General features: G+C 43.5%; 1 protein-coding gene across 2 annotated transcripts in view; it reads right to left on the bottom strand.

The window, feature by feature from the left end:
- Nucleotides 1-20,711, bottom strand: part of ctnna1 (catenin (cadherin-associated protein), alpha 1) — a 247,642-nt gene that overhangs the window by 15,132 nt on the left and 211,799 nt on the right. For both annotated transcript variants that reach the window (XM_045717824.1, XM_045717825.1), the window contains exon 18: nucleotides 9,852-9,986. In XM_045717824.1, the coding sequence (XP_045573780.1) occupies nucleotides 9,852-9,986 (135 nt within the window). The remainder of the gene's footprint in view (nucleotides 1-9,851; nucleotides 9,987-20,711) is intronic.

Below are 20,711 nucleotides of genomic sequence, written 5' to 3'. Positions count from 1 at the left end.
TTGACAGTTCTTTTGTGTTTCTTCCATTTGCTAATAATCGCACCAACTGTTGTCACCTTCTCACCAAGCTGCTTGGCGATGGTCTTGTAGCCCATTCCAGCCTTGTGTAGGTCTACAATCTTGTCCCTGACATCCTTGGAGAGCTCTTTGGTCTTGGCCATGGTGGAGAGTTTGGAATCTGGTTGATTGATTTCTTCTGTGGACAGCTGTCTTTTATACAGGTAACAAACAGATTAGAAGCACTCCCTTTAAGAGTGTGCTCCTAATCTCAGCTCGTTACCTGTATAAAAGACACCTGGGAGCCAGAAATCTTTCTGATTGAGAGGAGGTCAAATACTTATTTCCCTCATTAAAACGCAAATCATTTTATAACATTTTTGACATGCGTTTTCTGGATTTTTTTGTTGTTATTCTGTCTCTCACTGTTCAAATAAACCTACCATTAAAATTATAGACTGATCATTTCTTTGTCAGTGGGAAAATGTACAAAATCAGCAGGGGATCAAATACTTTTTTACCCCTCGCTGAACATGTCTAAACAAAAGACTCCACTTAGCCAGAAAATTACATGACCCATCCACTTAGCTAGATGTGGCTGGGAGGTGATTACAGCCATCTATTGTATTTCATGAACATGTCTAGAGAACAGTGATCCATCCACTTAGCTAGATGTGGCTGGGAGGTGATTACAGCCATCTATTGTATTTAATGAACATGTCTAGAGAACAGTGATCCATCCACTTAGCTAGATGTGTCTGGGAGGTGATTACAGCCATCTATTGTATTTCATGAACATGTCTAGAGAACAGTGATCCATCCACTTAGCTAGATGTGGCTGGGAGGTGATTACAGCCATCTATTGTATTTAATGAACATGTCTAGAGAACAGTGATCCATCCACTTAGCTAGATGTGGCTGGGAGGTGGTTTTTGCATTTCTTTCACATGACCCATCAATTTAGACAACTGTGTCTGGGTAAGAATCACCTAATAATTATAAAATATTTATACAATATTTTCATATGGACACTTTCTATTTTTGATATTGCTACTATGCAAGTAACCATTTCATTTCACTGTACTGTTTACACCGTCTGTACCCTGTGTATGTGACAAATAAATAAATAAACTTTGTATTGTGAAGAACAACATGACCTGCACCAAAGTCAGATTAGGATACAGGACAAGGACTAGATAAACTACTTTTTGCTACTATTTTCACCACTTTTAGTCTTGAAACCTTTGGTTGTTTACTACACTACCTTACTCTGTTTAGCACATGGCCTCACGTGTGACTCCTTACAGAGATGGGTGGGGCTTAAGAGGGTGTGAACGACGCTGAATGGGTGTAGACAAAGAAGAGCTCTCCAGTAGGTACCAAAACATTCCAAGGGCAATTTTCTCAAATGTGGGGTTACAAGTTTATCGACTTTCAAAGCAAAAGTAGTTTCTCATTGTTCCTCAACTGCAGTGTATGATATACAATTTTCTAGCTCTAAATCTCCACTTTTATCCAATGTAAATGTTTTGCTACATAAGACCTGTGGCTCAGTTGGTAGAGGATGGTGTTTGCAACGCCAGGGTTGTGGGTTCGATTCCCACGGGGGACCAGTACGAAAAAAAATGTATGAAATGTATGAATTCACTACTGTAAGTTGCTCTGGATAAGAGCGTCTGCTAAATGACTAAAATGTAAAAATGTTAAATTTAGTTGTTTGGTTGACCAAGATTTCTTTAGTTGAGCAATCATTCGAAAAAAACTGTCATGGCACCTGTCTGATTCACGCCTGTCTCAGTGGACTAAACCATTGGAGGCTACGGGGCTGGCACAGTCCATCACTTTAAAGACATGATACTGAAAGTATATACATATATACATATACACACACATACATATACATACACACACATATACATACACACACATACATACATATACACACACATACACATATACATACATACATACACACATACACATATATACACATACATGCATACATACATACACATGTATGTATGTGTATATATGCATGTATGTATGCATGTGTATATACTCAAAGCACTTTCTCCCACGTTGATACGGTCCCTGTCCGTGGTTCTGAAACAATCTTCAGTGCACTGTTGAATTGGTGCCTTTCCCTACGTTGCTATGTGCATAATTACTAAATGAACCATCATTTTGGGATTGAGAACAATGCGGCGGAGGCAGCAGCAGCAGAGACGAGGAAACAGCCCTTGCCATAGCCTAATTGAGGACAGAGGAAACCAAGTTAATTAGGTCTATAATCAATAGTCTAACTGTTAAATGCGCCTGGCTTTATAAATCATCCATTATTATCTACAGAAAAAAAGACCCATCTTGCTTCGGGTTGCCTGTTTAATAGCCTACCGATTCTGTGAGCACCAAGCTTCATGCAACGGCAACATGACGGACAAAAGAATTTCACAGATTGGTCTGTTTTTAATCTCTGCTATGCTGTAATTGGGGCGGCAGGTAGCCTAGTGGTCAGAGCGTTGGGCCAGTAATCGAAAAGTTGCTAGATCAAATCCCCTGAGGTTGACAAGGTAAAAATCTGTCGTTCTGCCCCTGAACAAGGCAGTTAACCCACTGTTCCCCGGTAGGCTGTCATTGTAAAATAAGAATTTGTTCTTAACTGACTTGCCTAGTTTAATAAATAAATTAAAGGCTTTACAATTTATTTCTGTTTGTTCCAAACAGGCAGAAGAATGATATTGTAATCTAACAGCACCTGTTTGTCACACACAATATGCACACAGCTCTCACTCCTATACCCTCCTTTTCCTTGTTATTACAATTATTGCTGTGATGGTCATTGTAATAAGTAGTGTTGTTATTAGGCTTGGTATATAGTATCCTTGTATAACGCTTTAGGCCGAAGAGCCCCTCCTGTTAAGTTTTCATACTGTAACTTACTTAGGACTAGATTTCAATACTTATATAGGCCACTGTAACAATCAATTATTTATTAGTTCATGCCATCACACAGCATTTACGAGATATTCATGCTTTGAAATGCAAATCAAGCATTTTATTTTTTAAATTAAATAACGATGCTTTGAATAATTGGCCTAAATAATAAAATAAACCGCAATTCACGAATGCATGCAACTGTTTTTACCCCCTCCCCCCCCCCCCGATAGAACAGACCCTGATACACGTATTTAGTAGTGTTTAGTTCCAAATGGTCATAAAATGATAATATTGTAATATCCCAGCACCTGTTTGGCACACATAATACTCGTGCAGCGCTTGCTCCTACAGTATACCCTCCTTTTTATTGATCTACAGTAGTTTCTACAACTAAGTCAAAACATCTTCCGCAGATCTGACTTTCCCCTTTCCCTCCTGAGCAACCAGAAAACATTTCACCGATTCGAGTTTCTTTTCAAAGTCCTCCCCATTTGTTTTGCTGTCACGTGTTACTGCATTCTGAGTTTGTTATAACCAAATGTGTTGATGTGATTATGATGTGTCAGGTCCCTATTGGTCGCCTTGCATGCGATTGCCTACATGTTTCACGTAGAGAGAGCAAGGATTGAGGGAATGTTTTTTTCTCTTCCCCCTACACAAATTAGGGATTTCAACTAGAACTTTTTAGTCAGAAACAAGTAAGAAAACAAAATGGCTGAAATGATGTGGCAGCTTCAGCACGGACAGTGCAATAAACACTTCCTGTGCTGCCTTTTCTCTGCAGTAGGGAGGAGAGGGAGAGAAACAACGTGGACCAGTCACAAATGGACTGTCATTTTTACAGTGTAATCATCGGGCTCTCTGAGTCCTTTGTGTGTCTTAATTATTTAATCAAACTGTGCTTAAAGCATCAGACGAGCTCAGTGTATTTGGAGTTGGTTTTTACTATTATTTAACACGTTTAAACATTGACCAATCGATTGGTCGAAAGAACAGGACGACTCTCGGTCGGCCAATACTTTTATGGGTCGGTGACAGCCCTAATAAGACTGAATACAGGTGGTGAGTCACATACAGGAAATGGTTTGAAGCCTTTCGGGATTCAGTCGTATGAGTAGTGAAAGCATTGCAGTGTTTGGGCACCGGTTATATTTTGTCAATATCAGAATCAAAATAAAAGTTAAATAAATAAAGCCAAAGAAAAGTCAAGGAAATGAATGAATGGAAAGAAAATTTAACGTTCATGGTTTTTAGTTTAGTTTGCGTTTTGATTACATGTTCCTCTGAAACCTTGGGGCAACAGGGGCGGAAAGAGCAGAGGCACAGTGACAGTCAGGTACAAATGTATAATGAAGAACTTCCTGTCATTCAGGGGTGAACCTTAATTTAATGTTAATTGTATAGCTTCCAAATTCTGCAAATGCATTGGAGGAGAAGATCTTAAAGGGATACTTCATTTGACTGGGGAAGTTGATAAACTCGTGAATACCATGTTTATGTCTCTGTGTCCAGTATGAAGGAAGTTGGAGGTAGTTTTGTGAGCCAATGCTAACTAGCGTTAGCGCAATGACAAGAAGCATGCTATCAGATACCCATAGACTTCCAGTCATTGCGCTAACGGTAGTTAGCAACTTCCTTTAAACTAAATGCAGAGACAAAAACGTTATCCACAGATTCATCTGACTCTGGGAAGATAAAGGGCCTTATTGTCAAATCCCTAAGCGTCTCTTTATGTTTCTCCCCTCTGGCTCTCTCCAATAGGTTTAGAGAAGCAGGGAAGGAAGAGATTACAGGGAATCAAGTAAAGACAATTGAGCTTCACTGTTTAAAATGTGAGAGCTCCTGCATGAGGTCCCAGGCGTTGCTGTTCCACTGAAAGACAGAGGCGTTGTTCTGATTTGAGATGGTGAATTAACAACCTCACCCAAATGAGTCTGGAGCCGGACCAGGGCTGCCCTCGGAACAGCCTCAATTTGTCTGGGAATGGACTCTACAAGGTGTTGAAAGCGTTCCACATGGATGCTGGCCCATGTTGACACCAATGCTTCCCACAGTTCTGTCAAGTTGGCTGGATGTCCTTTTGGTGGTGGGCCATTCTTGACACAGACGGGGAAACTGTGGAGTGTGAAAAACCCAGCAGTGTTGTGGTTCTTGACACAAACCGGTGCGCCTGGCACCTACTACCATACCCCCTGTTCAAAGGTACTTCAATCTTTTGTCTTGCAATCCATGTCTCAGTTGTCTCAAGGCTTAAAAATCCTTCTTCAACCGGTCTCCTCCCCTTCATCTACACTGATAGAAATGGATTTAACAAAGTGACATCAAATCAGGGATCATAGCTTTGACCTGGTCAAAAGTAATGCATTTTAAAGTTTATAGTGCCATTTGGAACACAGGCCTTGGTAGAAACTGCTATTGTAGGAATAAACTGGGAGTATCTGAAATGGTAGCCTATTCCCTACACTCACTATGTGGTCACTGGTCAAAAGTAGCGCACTATAAGGAATAGGGTGCCAACTGGGACACACACTACCACTGTGTTTCAGGTCTATGGGTCAGGAAGAGGAAACTCATTTTCCTCCACTTGAAGAAAGCAGAAAATCATCAAGTTTAAACGAGATGCTGGGATGGCGGATTGGAGAGCGGTTTTAAGGCTCTTACTAAAAAGTTGATATCTTCTGGCAGGATGTTATCTTAAAGGGATACTTCAGGATTTTGGCAATGAAGCCCTTTATCTACTTCCCCCAGAGTCTGATGAACTCATGGATCCCATTTTTATGTCTCTGCGCGCAGTTTGAAGGATGTTTCAAACTAGCATTAGCGCAATTGCTAGCTACCATTAGCGCAACGACCAGAAGTCTTTGGTAACTGCTAGCTTGCTAATAGATACCACTGTCAAAATCCCCAAGTATCCATTTAAGCCAGTGACTAAGCAACTGGGATAAAGGAACGGCATTTTGGGACACTAGTCTATTATTAAGAGAGAACAGGAAAGGAAACAGGAAAGGAAACAGGAAAGGAAACAGGAAAGGAAACAGGAAAGGAAAGAGCGAAGGGAAGCCTTTTTATATTAAGGCTTCGTCCATATAGTGCACACTACTTTTAACCAGAGCCCTGTGTGTCTTGGTCAAACGTAGTGCACTTGGAAATAGGGCGTCATTTTGGGATGCAAACAAATACTTTTATAAAGCTGTTATTATTTATCTCATTTTACGTCTTTATTCTGTTGTCTGTATCAAACACCGGCTGTAAATTATACAAGGCAAGGGAATGAATCATTAGTTAAATGGGAAGCAATTTATTGGGTTATTAAGTTTAAATCCAGTTATTCAATGAGGCTAAAAAATATTAAATTACAGATTTGCTTTGAAATTGAGAAAAGGAACCGGTGGATGAATTCAATGGAGCAATTCTAAAGTGAAATGAGCAGAAAGGAGGATGAAACGTTTATTTTATAATATGACTCACTAAGGGTAAAATGCCTTCTCAGTCTGGCTTGACTAAAACTTTTTTTTCCTCTCATCTCACGGAAAGGAAATCTCGGCGAAAATATTAGCTTAGTTAAAAGTTTAGCTTCAAAAGGTCAGTCTTCTGTCTCCTTTAGAGTGCTGACCCAAATGGCACCTTATTCCCTATGTAGAACTCTACCTTTTGATCAGAGTAGTATGGACTCTGGTCAAAAGAAGTGCACTATATACGAAATAGGGTGCCATTTGGAACGCACTGCAAGGTTCCTTTGAGGTCGAAGAATGTGGATGAAACCCTAGGTTACTTTGAGGCACTGGTGTAAAGTACTTGAGTAAAAATACTTTAAAGTACTAATTAAATCGTTTTTGGGGGGGTATCTGTACTTTACTATTTATATTTTGCAGACTTTTACTCCATACATTCTGACAGCCAAAAGTACTCATTACATTTTCACAGGAAAATGGTCCAATTCACACACTTATCAAGAGAACATCCCTGGTCGTCCCAACTGCCTCTGATCTGGCGGACTCAATAAACACAAATGCTTCGTTTGTAAATTATGTCTGAGTTTTGGAGTGTGCCCCTGGCCTTACAGCCAATCATTTTCAAAAATGGAATTGTGCAGTCTGGTTTTCTTAATATAAGGAATTTGAAATCGTTTATAGTTTTACTTTTGAAACTTAAGTATATTTTAACAAATCCATTTACTTTTGATACTTAAGTATATTTAAAACCAAATACATTTAGACTTATACTGAAGTAGTATTTTACCGGGTGACTTTCACTTGAGTCATTTTCTATTAAAAGGTATTTTTACTTTTACTACAGTATGAGGATTGAGAACGTTTTCCACCGGTGGTGTGAGGTAGCAGAATGTGGATGGAAATGAGACGGTTTGACTATTGGAGCACATTAACATGGTATTTCATCTGATATGTTGATAATTACACCCTGTTATTTCATGTTTATTCTAGTTTTCTAATTAACATAGCAGTTTACACTTCATTTACAGTTTACTTATTTATCATTTGGTAGCAGGTAGTTAGCAATTTGGCAGAATTAATGACAGCAATGTAAGAAGTGGGCTATAGATCAAGGCAGATCACGTGTGTTACCCGTTCCCCAGGCTAACAAGGCAGATCACGTGTGTTACCCGTTCCCCAGGCTAACAAGGCAGATCACGTGTGTTACCCGTTCCCCAGGCTAACAAGGCAGATCACGTGTGTTACCCGTTCCCCAGGCTAACAAGGCAGATCACGTGTGTTACCCGTTCCCCAGGCTAACAAGGCAGATCACGTGTGTTACCCGTTCCCCAGGCTAACAAGGCAGATCACGTGTGTTACCCGTTCCCCAGGCTAACAAGGCAGATCACGTGTGTTACCCGTTTCCCAGGCTAACAAGGCAGATCACTGTGTTACCCGTTTCCCAGGCTAACAAGGCAGATCAAGTGGTAGCCAGTTCTTAACGTCATTCAGCATAATTCTCAAACATAGTTCTCTAAAACAGATGGAACAGTGGAGAGAAGAGAAGAAAAGGCCAGGTGTGAGTCAGAAGAGCCCTGGGTGGGATTTGAACCCTGGAATGTGTGTACTGGGGTCAGCGGCTCTAGAAGCAGGACACAGCATGTATAGTGTTAGTAACAGTGTAAAGCTAGACTACACAGCATATACAGTGTAAAGCTAGACTACACAGCAGGCCACAGCATATACAGTGTTAGTAACAGTGTAAAGCTAGACTAAACAGCATATACAGTGTTAGTAACAGTGTAAAGCTAGACTAAACAGCATATACAGTGTTACTAACAGTGTAAAGCTAGACTAAACAGCATATACAGTGTTAGTAACAGTGTAAAGCTAGACTAAACAGCATATACAGTGTTAGTAACAGTGTAAAGCTAGACTAAACAGCATATACAGTGTAAAGCTAGACTACACAGCAGGCCACAGCATATACAGTGTTAGTAACAGTGTAAAGCTAGACTAAACAGCATATACAGTGTAAAGCTAGACTACACAGCAGGCCACAGCATATACAGTGTTAGTAACAGTGTAAAGCTAGACTAAACAGCATATACAGTGTTAGTAACAGTGTAAAGCTAGACTAAACAGCATATACAGTGTTAGTAACAGTGTAAAGCTAGACTACACAGCATATACATTGCCTTCAGAAAGTATTCATACCCCTTGACTTTTTCCACATGTTGTTGTGTTAACAGTCTGAATTTAAAATGGATGAAATTGAGATTGTGTCACTGGCCTACACACAATACCCCATATAATGACCAAGAATAATGTTTTAACAACTGTTTACAAAATAATTAAACGTCAAAATCTGAAATGTATTGAGTCAATCAGTATTCAACTCCTTTGTTATGCCAAGCCTAAATAAGTTCAGAAATGTGCTTAACAAGTTTACAATAAGCTTCATGGACTCGCTCTGTGTGCAATAATAGTGCTTAACATGATTTTTATCTCTGTACCCCACAAATACAATTATCTTTAAGGTGCCTGTCGAGCAATGCATTTTCAAACACAGATTCAATCTCAAAGACCAGGGAGGTTTTTCAATGCCTCACAAAGAAGGGCAAAAATAAAGTAGCAGCCATTGAATATATCCCTTTGAGCACGGTGAAGTTAATAATTACACTTTGGATGGTGTATTAATACACCCAGTCACTACAAAGATACAGGCCTTCTTCCTAACTCAGTTGCAGGAGAGGAAGGAAACCGCTCAGGGATTTCACCATGAGGCCAATGGTGACTTTAAAACAGTTACAGAACTTTAATGGTTGTGACGGGAGAAAACTGAGGATGGATCAACAACATTGTAGTTACTCCACAATACTAACCTAAATGACAGAGTGAAAAGGAAGCCTGTACAGAATACAAATATTACAAAAAGGCAATAAAGTAAAACTGTAAATAGAAAGCGTTAGGTTATGAGGAAAAAACACAACACATCCCTGAGTACCACTCTTCAAATATGTTCAAGCATGGTGGTGGCTGCATCATGTTATGGGTATGCTTGTCATCGGCAAGCACTAGGGAGTTTATTTTAACATTTCCCCCCCCAAAAAAATAGAGCTAACCAGCTGCAAAATCCTGGAGGAAAAGCTGGTTCATTCTGCTTTCCACCAGACAGTGGAAGATGAATTCACCTTTCAGCAGGACAATAACCTAAAACACAAGGCCTAATACACAGGAGTTGCTTACCAAGACAACATCGGATGTTCCTCAGTGGCCTAGTTACAGTTTTGACATAACGTGGCTTGAAAATCTATGACAAGACTTGAAAATGACTGTCAACAATGATCAACCACCAACTAAAAAGACCTTAAAAGAATTTGAAAAAATGTGCAAATATTTTACAATCCAGGTGTGCAAAGCGTTTAAAGACTTACCCAGCTCTAGACATGGAAAGTGATATTAACAAAGTACATCAGTTCTTACCCCAGAGACCACAAGCTCTCCTCCCAGGTTCTGGACCTCTGCTTTGACCTTACTACAGATGTTGAGCTGGTGGCAGTACAGAGCAATACGCTGCAGGTAGGCCAACAGGTCCTGCTTACAGGCTGAGTCTGGACACTGGAGAGACGGAGAGAGAGAGAGACGGGGTTAGACTAGGACATACAGGCTGAGTCTGGACACTGGAGAGACCGAGAGAGAGAGACGGGGTTAGACTAGGACATACAGGCTGAGTCTGGACACTGGAGAGACCGAGAGAGAGAGACGGGGTTAGACTAGGACATACAGGCTGAGTCTGGACACTGGAGAGACCGAGAGAGAGAGACGGGGTTAGACTAGGACATACAGGCTGAGTCTGGACACTGGAGAGACCGAGAGAGAGAGACGGGGTTAGACTAGGACATACAGGCTGAGTCTGGACACTGGAGAGACCGAGAGAGAGAGACGGGGGTTAGACTAGGACATACAGGCTGAGTCTGGACACTGGAGAGACGGAGAGAGAGAGACGGGGTTAGACTAGGACATACAGGCTGAGTCTGGACACTGGAGAGACGGAGAGAGAGAGACGGGGTTAGACTAGGACATACAGGCTGAGTCTGGACACTGGAGAGACGGAGAGAGAGAGACGGGGTTAGACTAGGACATACAGGCTGAGTCTGGACACTGGAGAGACGGAGAGAGAGAGACGGGGGTTAGACTAGGACATACAGGCTGAGTCTGGACACTGGAGAGACGGAGAGAGAGAGACGGGGTTAGACTAGGACATACAGGCTGAGTCTGGACACTGGAGAGACGGAGAGAGAGAGACGGGGTTAGACTAGGACATACAGGCTGAGTCTGGACACTGGAGAGACCGAGAGAGAGAGACGGGGTTAGACTAGGACATACAGGCTGAGTCTGGACACTGGAGAGACCGAGAGAGAGAGACGGGGTTAGACTAGGACATACAGGCTGAGTCTGGACACTGGAGAGACCGAGAGAGAGAGACGGGGTTAGACTAGGACATACAGGCTGAGTCTGGACACTGGAGAGACCGAGAGAGAGAGAGACGGGGTTAGACTAGGACATACAGGCTGAGTCTGGACACTGGAGAGACCGAGAGAGAGAGAGACGGGGTTAGACTAGGACATACAGGCTGAGTCTGGACACTGGAGAGACCGAGAGAGAGAGACGGGGGTTAGACTAGGACATACAGGCTGAGTCTGGACACTGGAGAGACCGAGAGAGAGAGACGGGGTTAGACTAGGACATACAGGCTGAGTCTGGACACTGGAGAGACCGAGAGAGAGAGAGACGGGGTTAGACTAGGACATACAGGCTGAGTCTGGACACTGGAGAGACCGAGAGAGAGAGACGGGGTTAGACTAGGACATACAGGCTGAGTCTGGACACTGGAGAGACCGAGAGAGAGAGACGGGGTTAGACTAGGACATACAGGCTGAGTCTGGACACTGGAGAGACCGAGAGATAGAGACGGGGTTAGACTAGGACATACAGGCTGAGTCTGGACACTGGAGAGACCGAGAGAGAGAGACGGGGTTAGACTAGGACATACAGGGTGAGTCTGGACACTGGAGAGACCGAGAGAGAGAGAGAGATGAAAAAAGAAAAAGCAGTCGAATGAAAAGGATGGATGGAGAAAGGTCTAATAAAGCTGGGTAGGAAGGTGTGTGTGTGTGTGTCCAACCACAGCCAGTCTTCCGTGACCTTTCAGGACAGACACAGGAAATGCCAATTCACCATATTATAGTTACTGACACAGCAGCATTTTAATGTGCTGCAGCCTGGTGTGAGAGAGAAGCACTGTACATCTAGCCTGGTGGGGGGTGTCAGGCCTGGTTCAGAGGGGGGGGGGGTCAGGCCTGGTTCAGAGGAGGGGGGGGTCAGGCCTGGCTCAGGGGGGGGAGGTCAGGCCTGGTTCAGGGGGGGAAGAATAGAAAAGGCTCTATATCCTGGTTTGCTGTGTACCAGCCACTGCCTGTCAGAGTTAATGGATACCCTCCCCATCATCAGATCTCCCAGAGAGAGAGCCTGAGTGTGTGTGAGTCTCTCTCTGTGTGTGTGTGTGTACACAACACTGATTAAGGCTGATGTGCTGCGGGAGCCACTGTCTTTTGATGTAAGCCTGGCTGTGAAGACTGGAGAGCACACTGTTCTGTTACCCACGCATAGATATAACACACTCATTCGTCTCCGTGTGTGTGTGTGTGTGTGTGTGTGTGTGTGTGTGTGTGTGTGTGTGTGTGTGTGTGTGTGTGGGGGACGACGACTTACTACATCTACATTGAACACTACCCATGGCTGCACTATGGGTACTGGTCAACAGTAGTGCAGTAAAAAGGTAACAGGGTACTACTATATGGGACATTACCCATGCCCACTCCACCCCCACATCTCCCCACACTCCCTGGACCACCCAAACGTCATTAAATGGTGCCGTCTGTCCACTGGGCAGAAAACGTAAGAAAGAAGAAGGCTTGTCTTCTGACTCCAAAGAGTAAAGTCTGTAAGAGACTGACAGCAAGTGGCAGCATGTGAATATATAATCCCACATCTTCACTTCAACAAGTCCAGCCTTCCCTTCCTGCATCGCCAACAACACATGCTTGTATAACAGCACCAAGCATCTTCACTTTGTGCCCGAGAGGAGAAGAGACCAGTTAGACTGGTGTTGAGGAGGATAGAGGTTAACGAAGAGACCAGTTAGACTGGTGTTGAGGGAGGATAGAGGTTAACGAAGAGGACAAACTCCCTAGAGGAGAAGAGACCAGTTAGACTGGTGTTGAGGAGGATAGAGGTTAACGAAGAGACCAGTTAGACTGGTGTTGAGGAGGATAGAGGTTAACGAAGAGGACAAACTCCCTAGAGGAGAAGAAACCAGTTAGACTGGTGTTGAGGGAGGATAGAGGTTAACGAAGAGACCAGTTAGACTGGTGTTGAGGAGGATAGAGGTTAACGAAGAGGACAAACTCCCTAGAGGAGAAGAAACCAGTTAGACTGGTGTTGAGGGAGGATAGAGGTTAACGAAGAGGACAAACTCCCTAGAGGAGAAGAAACCAGTTAGACTGGTGTTGAGGAGGATAGAGGTTAACGAAGAGACCAGTTAGACTGGTGTTGAGGGAGGATAGAGGTTAACGAAGAGACCAGTTAGACTGGTGTTGAGGGAGGATAGAGGTTAACGAAGAGGACAAACTCCCTAGAGGAGAAGAGACCAGTTAGACTGGTGTTGAGGAGGATAGAGGTTAACGAAGAGACCAGTTAGACTGGTGTTGAGGGAGGATAGAGGTTAACGAAGAGACCAGTTAGACTGGTGTTGAGGGAGGATAGAGGTTAACGAAGAGACCAGTTAGACTGGTGTTGAGGAGGATAGAGGTTAACGAAGAGACCAGTTAGACTGGTGTTGAGGGAGGATAGAGGTTAACGAAGAGACCAGTTAGACTGGTGTTGAGGAGGATAGAGGTTAACGAAGAGACCAGTTAGACTGGTGTTGAGGGAGGATAGAGGTTAACGAAGAGACCAGTTAGACTGGTGTTGAGGAGGATAGAGGTTAACGAAGAGACCAGTTAGACTGGTGTTGAGGGAGGATAGAGCTTAACGAAGAGACCAGTTAGACTGGTGTTGAGGAGGATAGAGGTTAACGAAGAGACCAGTTAGACTGGTGTTGAGGGAGGATAGAGGTTAACGAAGAGACCAGTTAGACTGGTGTTGAGGAGGATAGAGGTTAACGAAGAGGACAAACTCCCTATAGGAGAAGAGACCAGTTAGACTGGTGTTGAGGAGGATAGAGGTTAACCTCTCTTGGATAGGGGGCAGTATTTTCACATCCGGATAAAAAACGTACCCGATTTAATCTGGTTATTACTCCTGCCCAGAAACTAGAATATGCATATAATTGTTTGATTTGGATAGAAAACACCCTAAAGTTTCTAAAACTGTTTGAATGGTGTCTGTGAGTATAACAGAACTCATATGGCAGGCCAAAACCTGAGAAGATTCTATACAGGAAGTGCCCTCTCTGACCATTTCTTGGCCTTCTATAGCCTCTTTATCGAAAACAGAGGATCTCTGCTGTAACGTGACATTTTCTAAGGCTCCCAGAAGGCGGCAGAACGGGGAATGATGACTCTGCAGTCCCTGGCTGAAAAACAGTTGGGGTTTTGGATATTGGTCGATCTGAGAACAATGACACGGGCCGCGCGTGCACGTGAATACACAATTTTCTTCTTTCAGTCTTTGAACGAAAACGTCTCCCGGTCGGAATATTATCGCTATTTTACGAGAAAAATCGCATAAAAATTGATTTTAACCTCTATGGGCTAGGTGGGACGCAGGCGTCCCACCCGTGGTGCACTCCATCAACAGCAGGTGCATTTCAAGAGCGGCAAATTTGAATCCAAATAAATGTCAAAATTCAAATTTTTCAAACATACAACTATTTTACACCCTTTGAAAGATAAACATCTCCTTAATCTAACCACGTTTTACGATTTCAAAAAGGTTTTACGGCGAAAGCATAAATTTAGAGTATGTTAGGACAGTACATTTACAAGAGTTGTGTGTAATGTTTTGTCAATTCAAAGACAGGGTCACCAAAACCATAAAACCAGCTAAAATGATGCACTAACCTTCTACAATCTCCATCAGATGACACTCCTAGGACATTATGTTAGACAATGCATGCATTTCTAGTTCTATCAAGTTCATATTTATATCCAAAAACAGCGTTTTACTATGGCATTGATGTTGAGGAAATCGTTTCCCTCCAATAACCGGCAGTCAAGTCAACACCACAAATTAAATAATTAAAATTAGAAAACATTGGTAAAATATTATATTGTCATTTAAAGAATTATAGATTTACATCTCTTGAACGCAATCAACTTGCCAGATTTAAAAATAACCTTACTGGGAAATCACACTTTGCAATAATCTGAGCACTGCGCCCAGAAAAATACGCGTTGCGATACAGACTAGTCGTCATGTTGGGGAGATCTAAAATCGAAAATACTATGTAAATAATCCATTACCTTTGATTCTCTTCATCAGATGTCACTTCCAGGTATCACAGGTCCATAACGAATGTAGTTTTGTTCAAAAAAGCTCATCATTTATGTCCAAAAATCTCCGTCTTGTTAGCACATGATCTAAGCCTGCCGGACTTCACTTCATGAACGAGGGGAAAAAATATATTTACGTTCGTTCAAACATGTCAAACGTTGTATAGCATAAATCATTAGGGCCTTTTTTAACCAGAACATGAATAATATTCAAGGTGGACGAATGCATTCTCTTTTATAACGTATTGGAACGAGGGTACCCAACATGAACTCGCGCGCCAGGTGTCTAATGGGACATCATCGTTCCATGGCTCTTGTTCGGTCAGATCTCCCTCCAGAAGACTCAAAACACTTTGTAAAGGCTGGTGACATCTAGTGGAAGCAATAGGAAGTGCCAAAATATTCCTCAGCCCCTGTGTTTTTCAATGGCATAGGTTTAAAGGTAATACAACACATCAGGTATCCACTTCCTGTCAGAAAATGTCTCAGGGTTTTGCCTGCCAAATGAGTTCTGTTATACTCACAGACACCATTCAAACAGTTTTAGAAACTTTAGAGTGTTTTCTATCCATATATAATAAGTATATGCATATTCTAGTTACTGGGTAGGATTAGTAACCAGATTAAATCGGGTAAAAAAAAAAGAGAGAGCAGCGGGACTTGAGATCCACGGCATAGTTCCAGCAGATAGGGATAACAACGTGCTGTGTGACAGGTTGCCGGTAAGACCATCTCTAACCGACTGGGATTTGTGTTGTTTTTTTCTTGTTGGTGTAAAAGACCCCAATATGTCAAGCTGAAAAGTTCCACTTCAGAGAGAACTGTGAATATACAGGTGTCCTCTCTCTGATGATCTTCACCATGAACACCAACAACTTTGTCTCTGAGGTAAAAGTTAAAGGCCCTAGCTAGAATCAAACAGTATTAAGTGTGTTCCTTCTGTAGGGCTACAGAGTTAATGAGGGACTCTATTGGACTACAGTGGGGGGGAAGAGTTAATGGGGGACTTCTATTGGACTACAGTGGGGGGGACAAGAGAAGAGTTAATGGGGGACTTCTATTGGACTACAGTGGGGGGGGAAGAGAAGAGTTAATGAGGGACTTCTATTGGACTACAGTGGGGGGGCAAGAGAAAAGTTAATGAGGGACTTCTATTGGACTACAGTGGGGGGGGGCAAGAGAATAATTAATGAGGGACTTCTATTGGACTACAGTGGGGGGGGGCAAGAGAAGAGTTAATGAGGGACTTCTATTGGACTACAGTGGGGGGGGGAAAGAGTTAATGAGGGACTTCTATTGGACTACAGTGGGGGGGGAAGAGAAGAGTTAATGAGGGACTTCTATTGGACTACAGGGGGGGAAGAGAAGAGTTAATGAGGGACTTCTATTGGACTACAGTGGGGGGGGGGAGAGAAGGGTTAATGAGGGACTCTATTGGACTACAGTGGGGGGGGGCAGGAGTTAATGCGGGACTTCTATTGGACTACAGTGGGGGGGGGGAAGAGAAGAGTTAATGAGGGACTTCTATTGGACTACAGTGGGGGGGGGAAAGAGAAGAGTTAATGAGGGACTTCTATTGGACTACAGTGGGGGGGGAAGAGGAGTCTCCCCTCATGTTTCTGAAACACAGCTAAATATGAAGACATTATGATCAATCAAGACAATCTGAAACAGACGACTGGCCTCTAATCACCCCCCCTCCCTCTAACCACCCTCCCTCCCTCCCTCCCCTCCATCCCTACCCCTCCCTCCCTCTCCACCCCTCCCCTCCACCCCTCTCCTCCACCCCTCTCCTCCCCTCCATCCCTCCCTCCCCTCCACCCCTCTCCTCCACCCCTCTCCTCCCCTCCTCCCCTCCATCCATCCCTCCCCTCCACCCCTCTCCTCCCCTCCTATCCATCCCTCCTATCCACCCCTCTCCTCCCCTCCATCCATCCCTCCCCTCCACCCCTCTCCTCCCCTCCATCCATCCCTCCTATCCATCCCTTGCTCTTTCCGTTCTCCTCTCACCCCTCTCCTCCTCAGATTGCTAAAATGATGCTCCAGATTTGCGTAGGGACTAATTAAATCAGTGACACGTTGGAGATGTTAACGTGACAGATAGCTTGACAGACTCAGAGGGTACGTCCCAAATTAACTCCTCTCCTGTATAGACCCCGGTCAAAAGTAGTGCACTATATAGGGAATAGGGTGCCATTTGTGACTTCCCCTCAGAGAGTATGACCGTAGACGTCGGCTGGCTGGTCGGTCCTCGGTCATAACAAGACCCGAGTCGGGGCCTAACAAGACCCGAGTCGGGGCCTAACAAGACCCGAGTCGGGGCCTAACAAGACCCGAGTCGGGGCCTAACAAGACCCGAGTCGGGGCCTAACAAGACCATCAACCATCTTGTCTGTCTGTGGGTGGGGGCATCGTCGCTGTCAAGCCGGTTTTAGACAAAGCTTGATTAACAGCTCAACTGATGCTCGAAGTGCTAATGCCCATGGTCAAAAGTGATGCACTATATAGGGAATAGGGCGCCCTTTGGGACACAGCCTAGGAGATTGAGGTGGGAGGTTCAGGAGAGCACTGTTTCTGTGTTGACACAATATTTATTAGCTCTGGCCTACAACACATTGGTACGATGTCATTTACTGTTACAATCCCACGTTGCAGAGTCAAACCTCCAACGTTTGTCAAAAAATATTCAGTCTCGTACAACGTTCTATTATCACTGTTGCCTGAACAGGAACCAGGCACCACAATGCACCATGGGATGGCTGGGTTCAGATTGGCCAGTATATTACTATACTGAACAAAAATATAAAAATAAACAACCTGCAACGATTTTACTCAGTTGCAGTTCATAAGGAAATCAGTCAACTGAAATAAATTCATTAGGCCCTAATCTATGGATTTCACATGACTGGGCAGGGGCACAGCCTGGCTCCCAAGTGGGTGGGCCTATGCCCTCCCAGGCCCACCCTGTTTACATCCCTTTTAGTGAGCATTTCTCCTTTGCCAAGATAATCCAACCACTTGACAGGTGTGGCATATCAAGAAGTTGATTAAACAGCATTATCATTACACATGTGCACCTCGTGCTGGGGACAATAAGAGGCCACTAAAATGTGCAGGTTTCGTCACACAACACAATACCACAGACGTCTACAATTTTGATAGACATGCAATTGGTATACAGACAGCAGGAATGTCCACCAGAGCTGTCGCCAGAAAATTAAATGTTCATTTCTCTACCATAAGATGCCTTCAACCGCAGAACACGTGTAACCACGCCAACCCAGGACCCCCCCCCCCCACATCACCTGTGGGATTGTCTGAGGGAGTGCCGAGGCAACATTTAGGTCTGAAATAAAGCCCTTTTGTGGGGGGGGGGGGGGAAACTCAATCCGATTGACTGGAAATAAATTGGGACGTGTGTATTTTCGTTAGATGCACCATGCATCATATTTAACACTTGCCAGACAGCGCTGCAGCACCTCGTTGCTGCTGGAGTGAAACATGCTTTTATAAGCAATAATTCTAAATGCAATCCATTAAAAAAATTTTTTTTAAAAAGCTACGATTTTTATCTCTGAACTGGTAATTGAAGCGCGCCTCCCATTCGCCATTCAAGTGCATTGGCCTACGAGCCAAGCCTGAAACCCCCCCAAAAACGATAAAATAATGATTGCGTCGTTATACAATTCATAGCCTACAGCATATTAAACATAGGGGGGGGGGGGAAGTACCAAATAAATAATAATGTCTTTGGTACATAATTGGTCTAACCTATAAACTAACATTAAAATTGTACTAATCCCCTTTTGAATGTGGGATGTATTATTATGCAGTGGATGGACTGGTTACCTTACGCTACGAATGATTGATCCATGAGTCTGGGAGAGAACGTATAGCCCGAGGCTATGCTGTTGGTTCATTGACTGTGCGAGGCGGCTATGCCTACAATTATAGTGAATTTGTATTTCATTTTGAATTGCATGGTAATAGGGTATTTTATTTTAATAATGAATAGGCTGACACTATTGCCTTTGGCTACAGAAATCCTTCTCACACACACACACACACACACACACACACACACACACACACACACACACACACACACACACACAGAGAGAGGGGCTGTCAACATTTTAATGAAATATGTTTCGTCATGATAAAACATGTTACTCTCAATGTTCCCGAACAGACTTCATTTTGGTTTCGCAAAACTACGCACTGGGTAGCTACAGGAACAGGTTAGGAAGACCAGGGCATACAGAGCACTGGGTAGCTACAGGAACAAGGTAGTAGAGACCAGGGCATACAGAGTACTGGGTAGCTACAGGAACAGGGTAGGAGAGACCAGGGCATACAGAGTACTGGGTAGCTACAGGAACAGGGTAGGAGGGACCAGGGCATACAGAGTACTGGGTAGCTACAGGAACAGGATAGGAGGGACCAGGGCATACAGAGTACTGGGTAGCTACAGGAACAGGGTAGGAGGGACCAGGGCATACAGAGTACTGGGTAGCTAAAGGAACAGGGTAGGAGGGACCAGGGCATACAGAGTACTTGGTAGCTACAGGAAAAGGGTAGGAGAGACCAGGGCATACAGAGTACTGGGTAGCTGCAGGAACAGGGTAGGAGAGACCAGGGCATACAGAGTACTGGGTAGCTGCAGGAACAGGGTAGGAGAGACCAGGGCATACAGAGTACTGGGTAGCTACAGGAACAGGGTAGGAGGGACCAGGGCATACAGAGTACTGGGTAGCTACAGTAACAGGGTAGGAGGGACCAGGGCATACAGAGTACTTGGTAGCTACAGGAAAAGGGTAGGAGAGACCAGGGCATACAGAGTACTGGGTAGCTAAAGGAACAGGGTAGGAGGGACCAGGACATACAGAGTACTGGGTAGCTACAGGAAAAGGGTAGGAGAGACCAGGGCATACAGAGTACTGGGTAGCTGCAGGAACAGGGTAGGAGAGACCAGGGCATACAGAGTACTGGGTAGCTACAGGAACAGGGTAGGAGTACCAGGGCATAGAGAAAAAAATTCTAAAAACCTGTTTTCGCTTTGCTATTATGGGGTACTGTGTGTATATTGGTGAGTAAAAAGGCTGTAATTGTTTCCTAACATGTGTATGTTCTGATTTCTAAGACATTCTAAGGTTTCTCCCATTTACAAGTAAAGTTGCCAAATAACTATAGATCTAGCATATAGGACACGTTTTAAATTATCACTTTTACACTTAACATAAGGTCACTTCATATGCACACTGGCTCGAGAACGGGAAAAATATCCTATTTTATTCAGATCAATTCAGTTATATTCTTACTATAAAAAATAATTTAATATTAAATAATGGCACGGGACTTATAAGCTTATGTAGTCAGCTAAATGACCAAGCCTACAGCATGGAGAACAGCCAGATAAGATACAGTATCTAGTCTGATAAATGAACAAGTCTACAGTCTATATCATAGCCAGATAACATACAGTATCTAGTCTGATAAATGAACAAGTCTACAGTCTATATCGTAGCAAGATAACATACAGTATCTAGTCTGATAAATGAACAAGTCTACAGTCTATATCATAGCAAGATAACATACAGTATCTAGTTTGATAAATGAACAAGTCTACAGCCTAATGGCATGGCCCATATCCAGATAACATACAGTATCTAGTCTGATACATGAACAAGTCTACAGCCTAATGGCATGGCCCATATCCAGATAACATACAGTATCTAGTCTGATACATGAACAAGTCTACAGCCTAATGGCATGGCCCATATCCAGA

Source organism: Salmo salar, chromosome ssa05 (assembly GCF_905237065.1).
Source record: "Salmo salar chromosome ssa05, Ssal_v3.1, whole genome shotgun sequence".
NCBI lineage: Eukaryota > Metazoa > Chordata > Actinopteri > Salmoniformes > Salmonidae > Salmo > Salmo salar.
The sequence above is the reverse complement of the archived record's forward strand: the minus strand, read 5'-3'. Positions and strand labels throughout refer to the sequence as shown.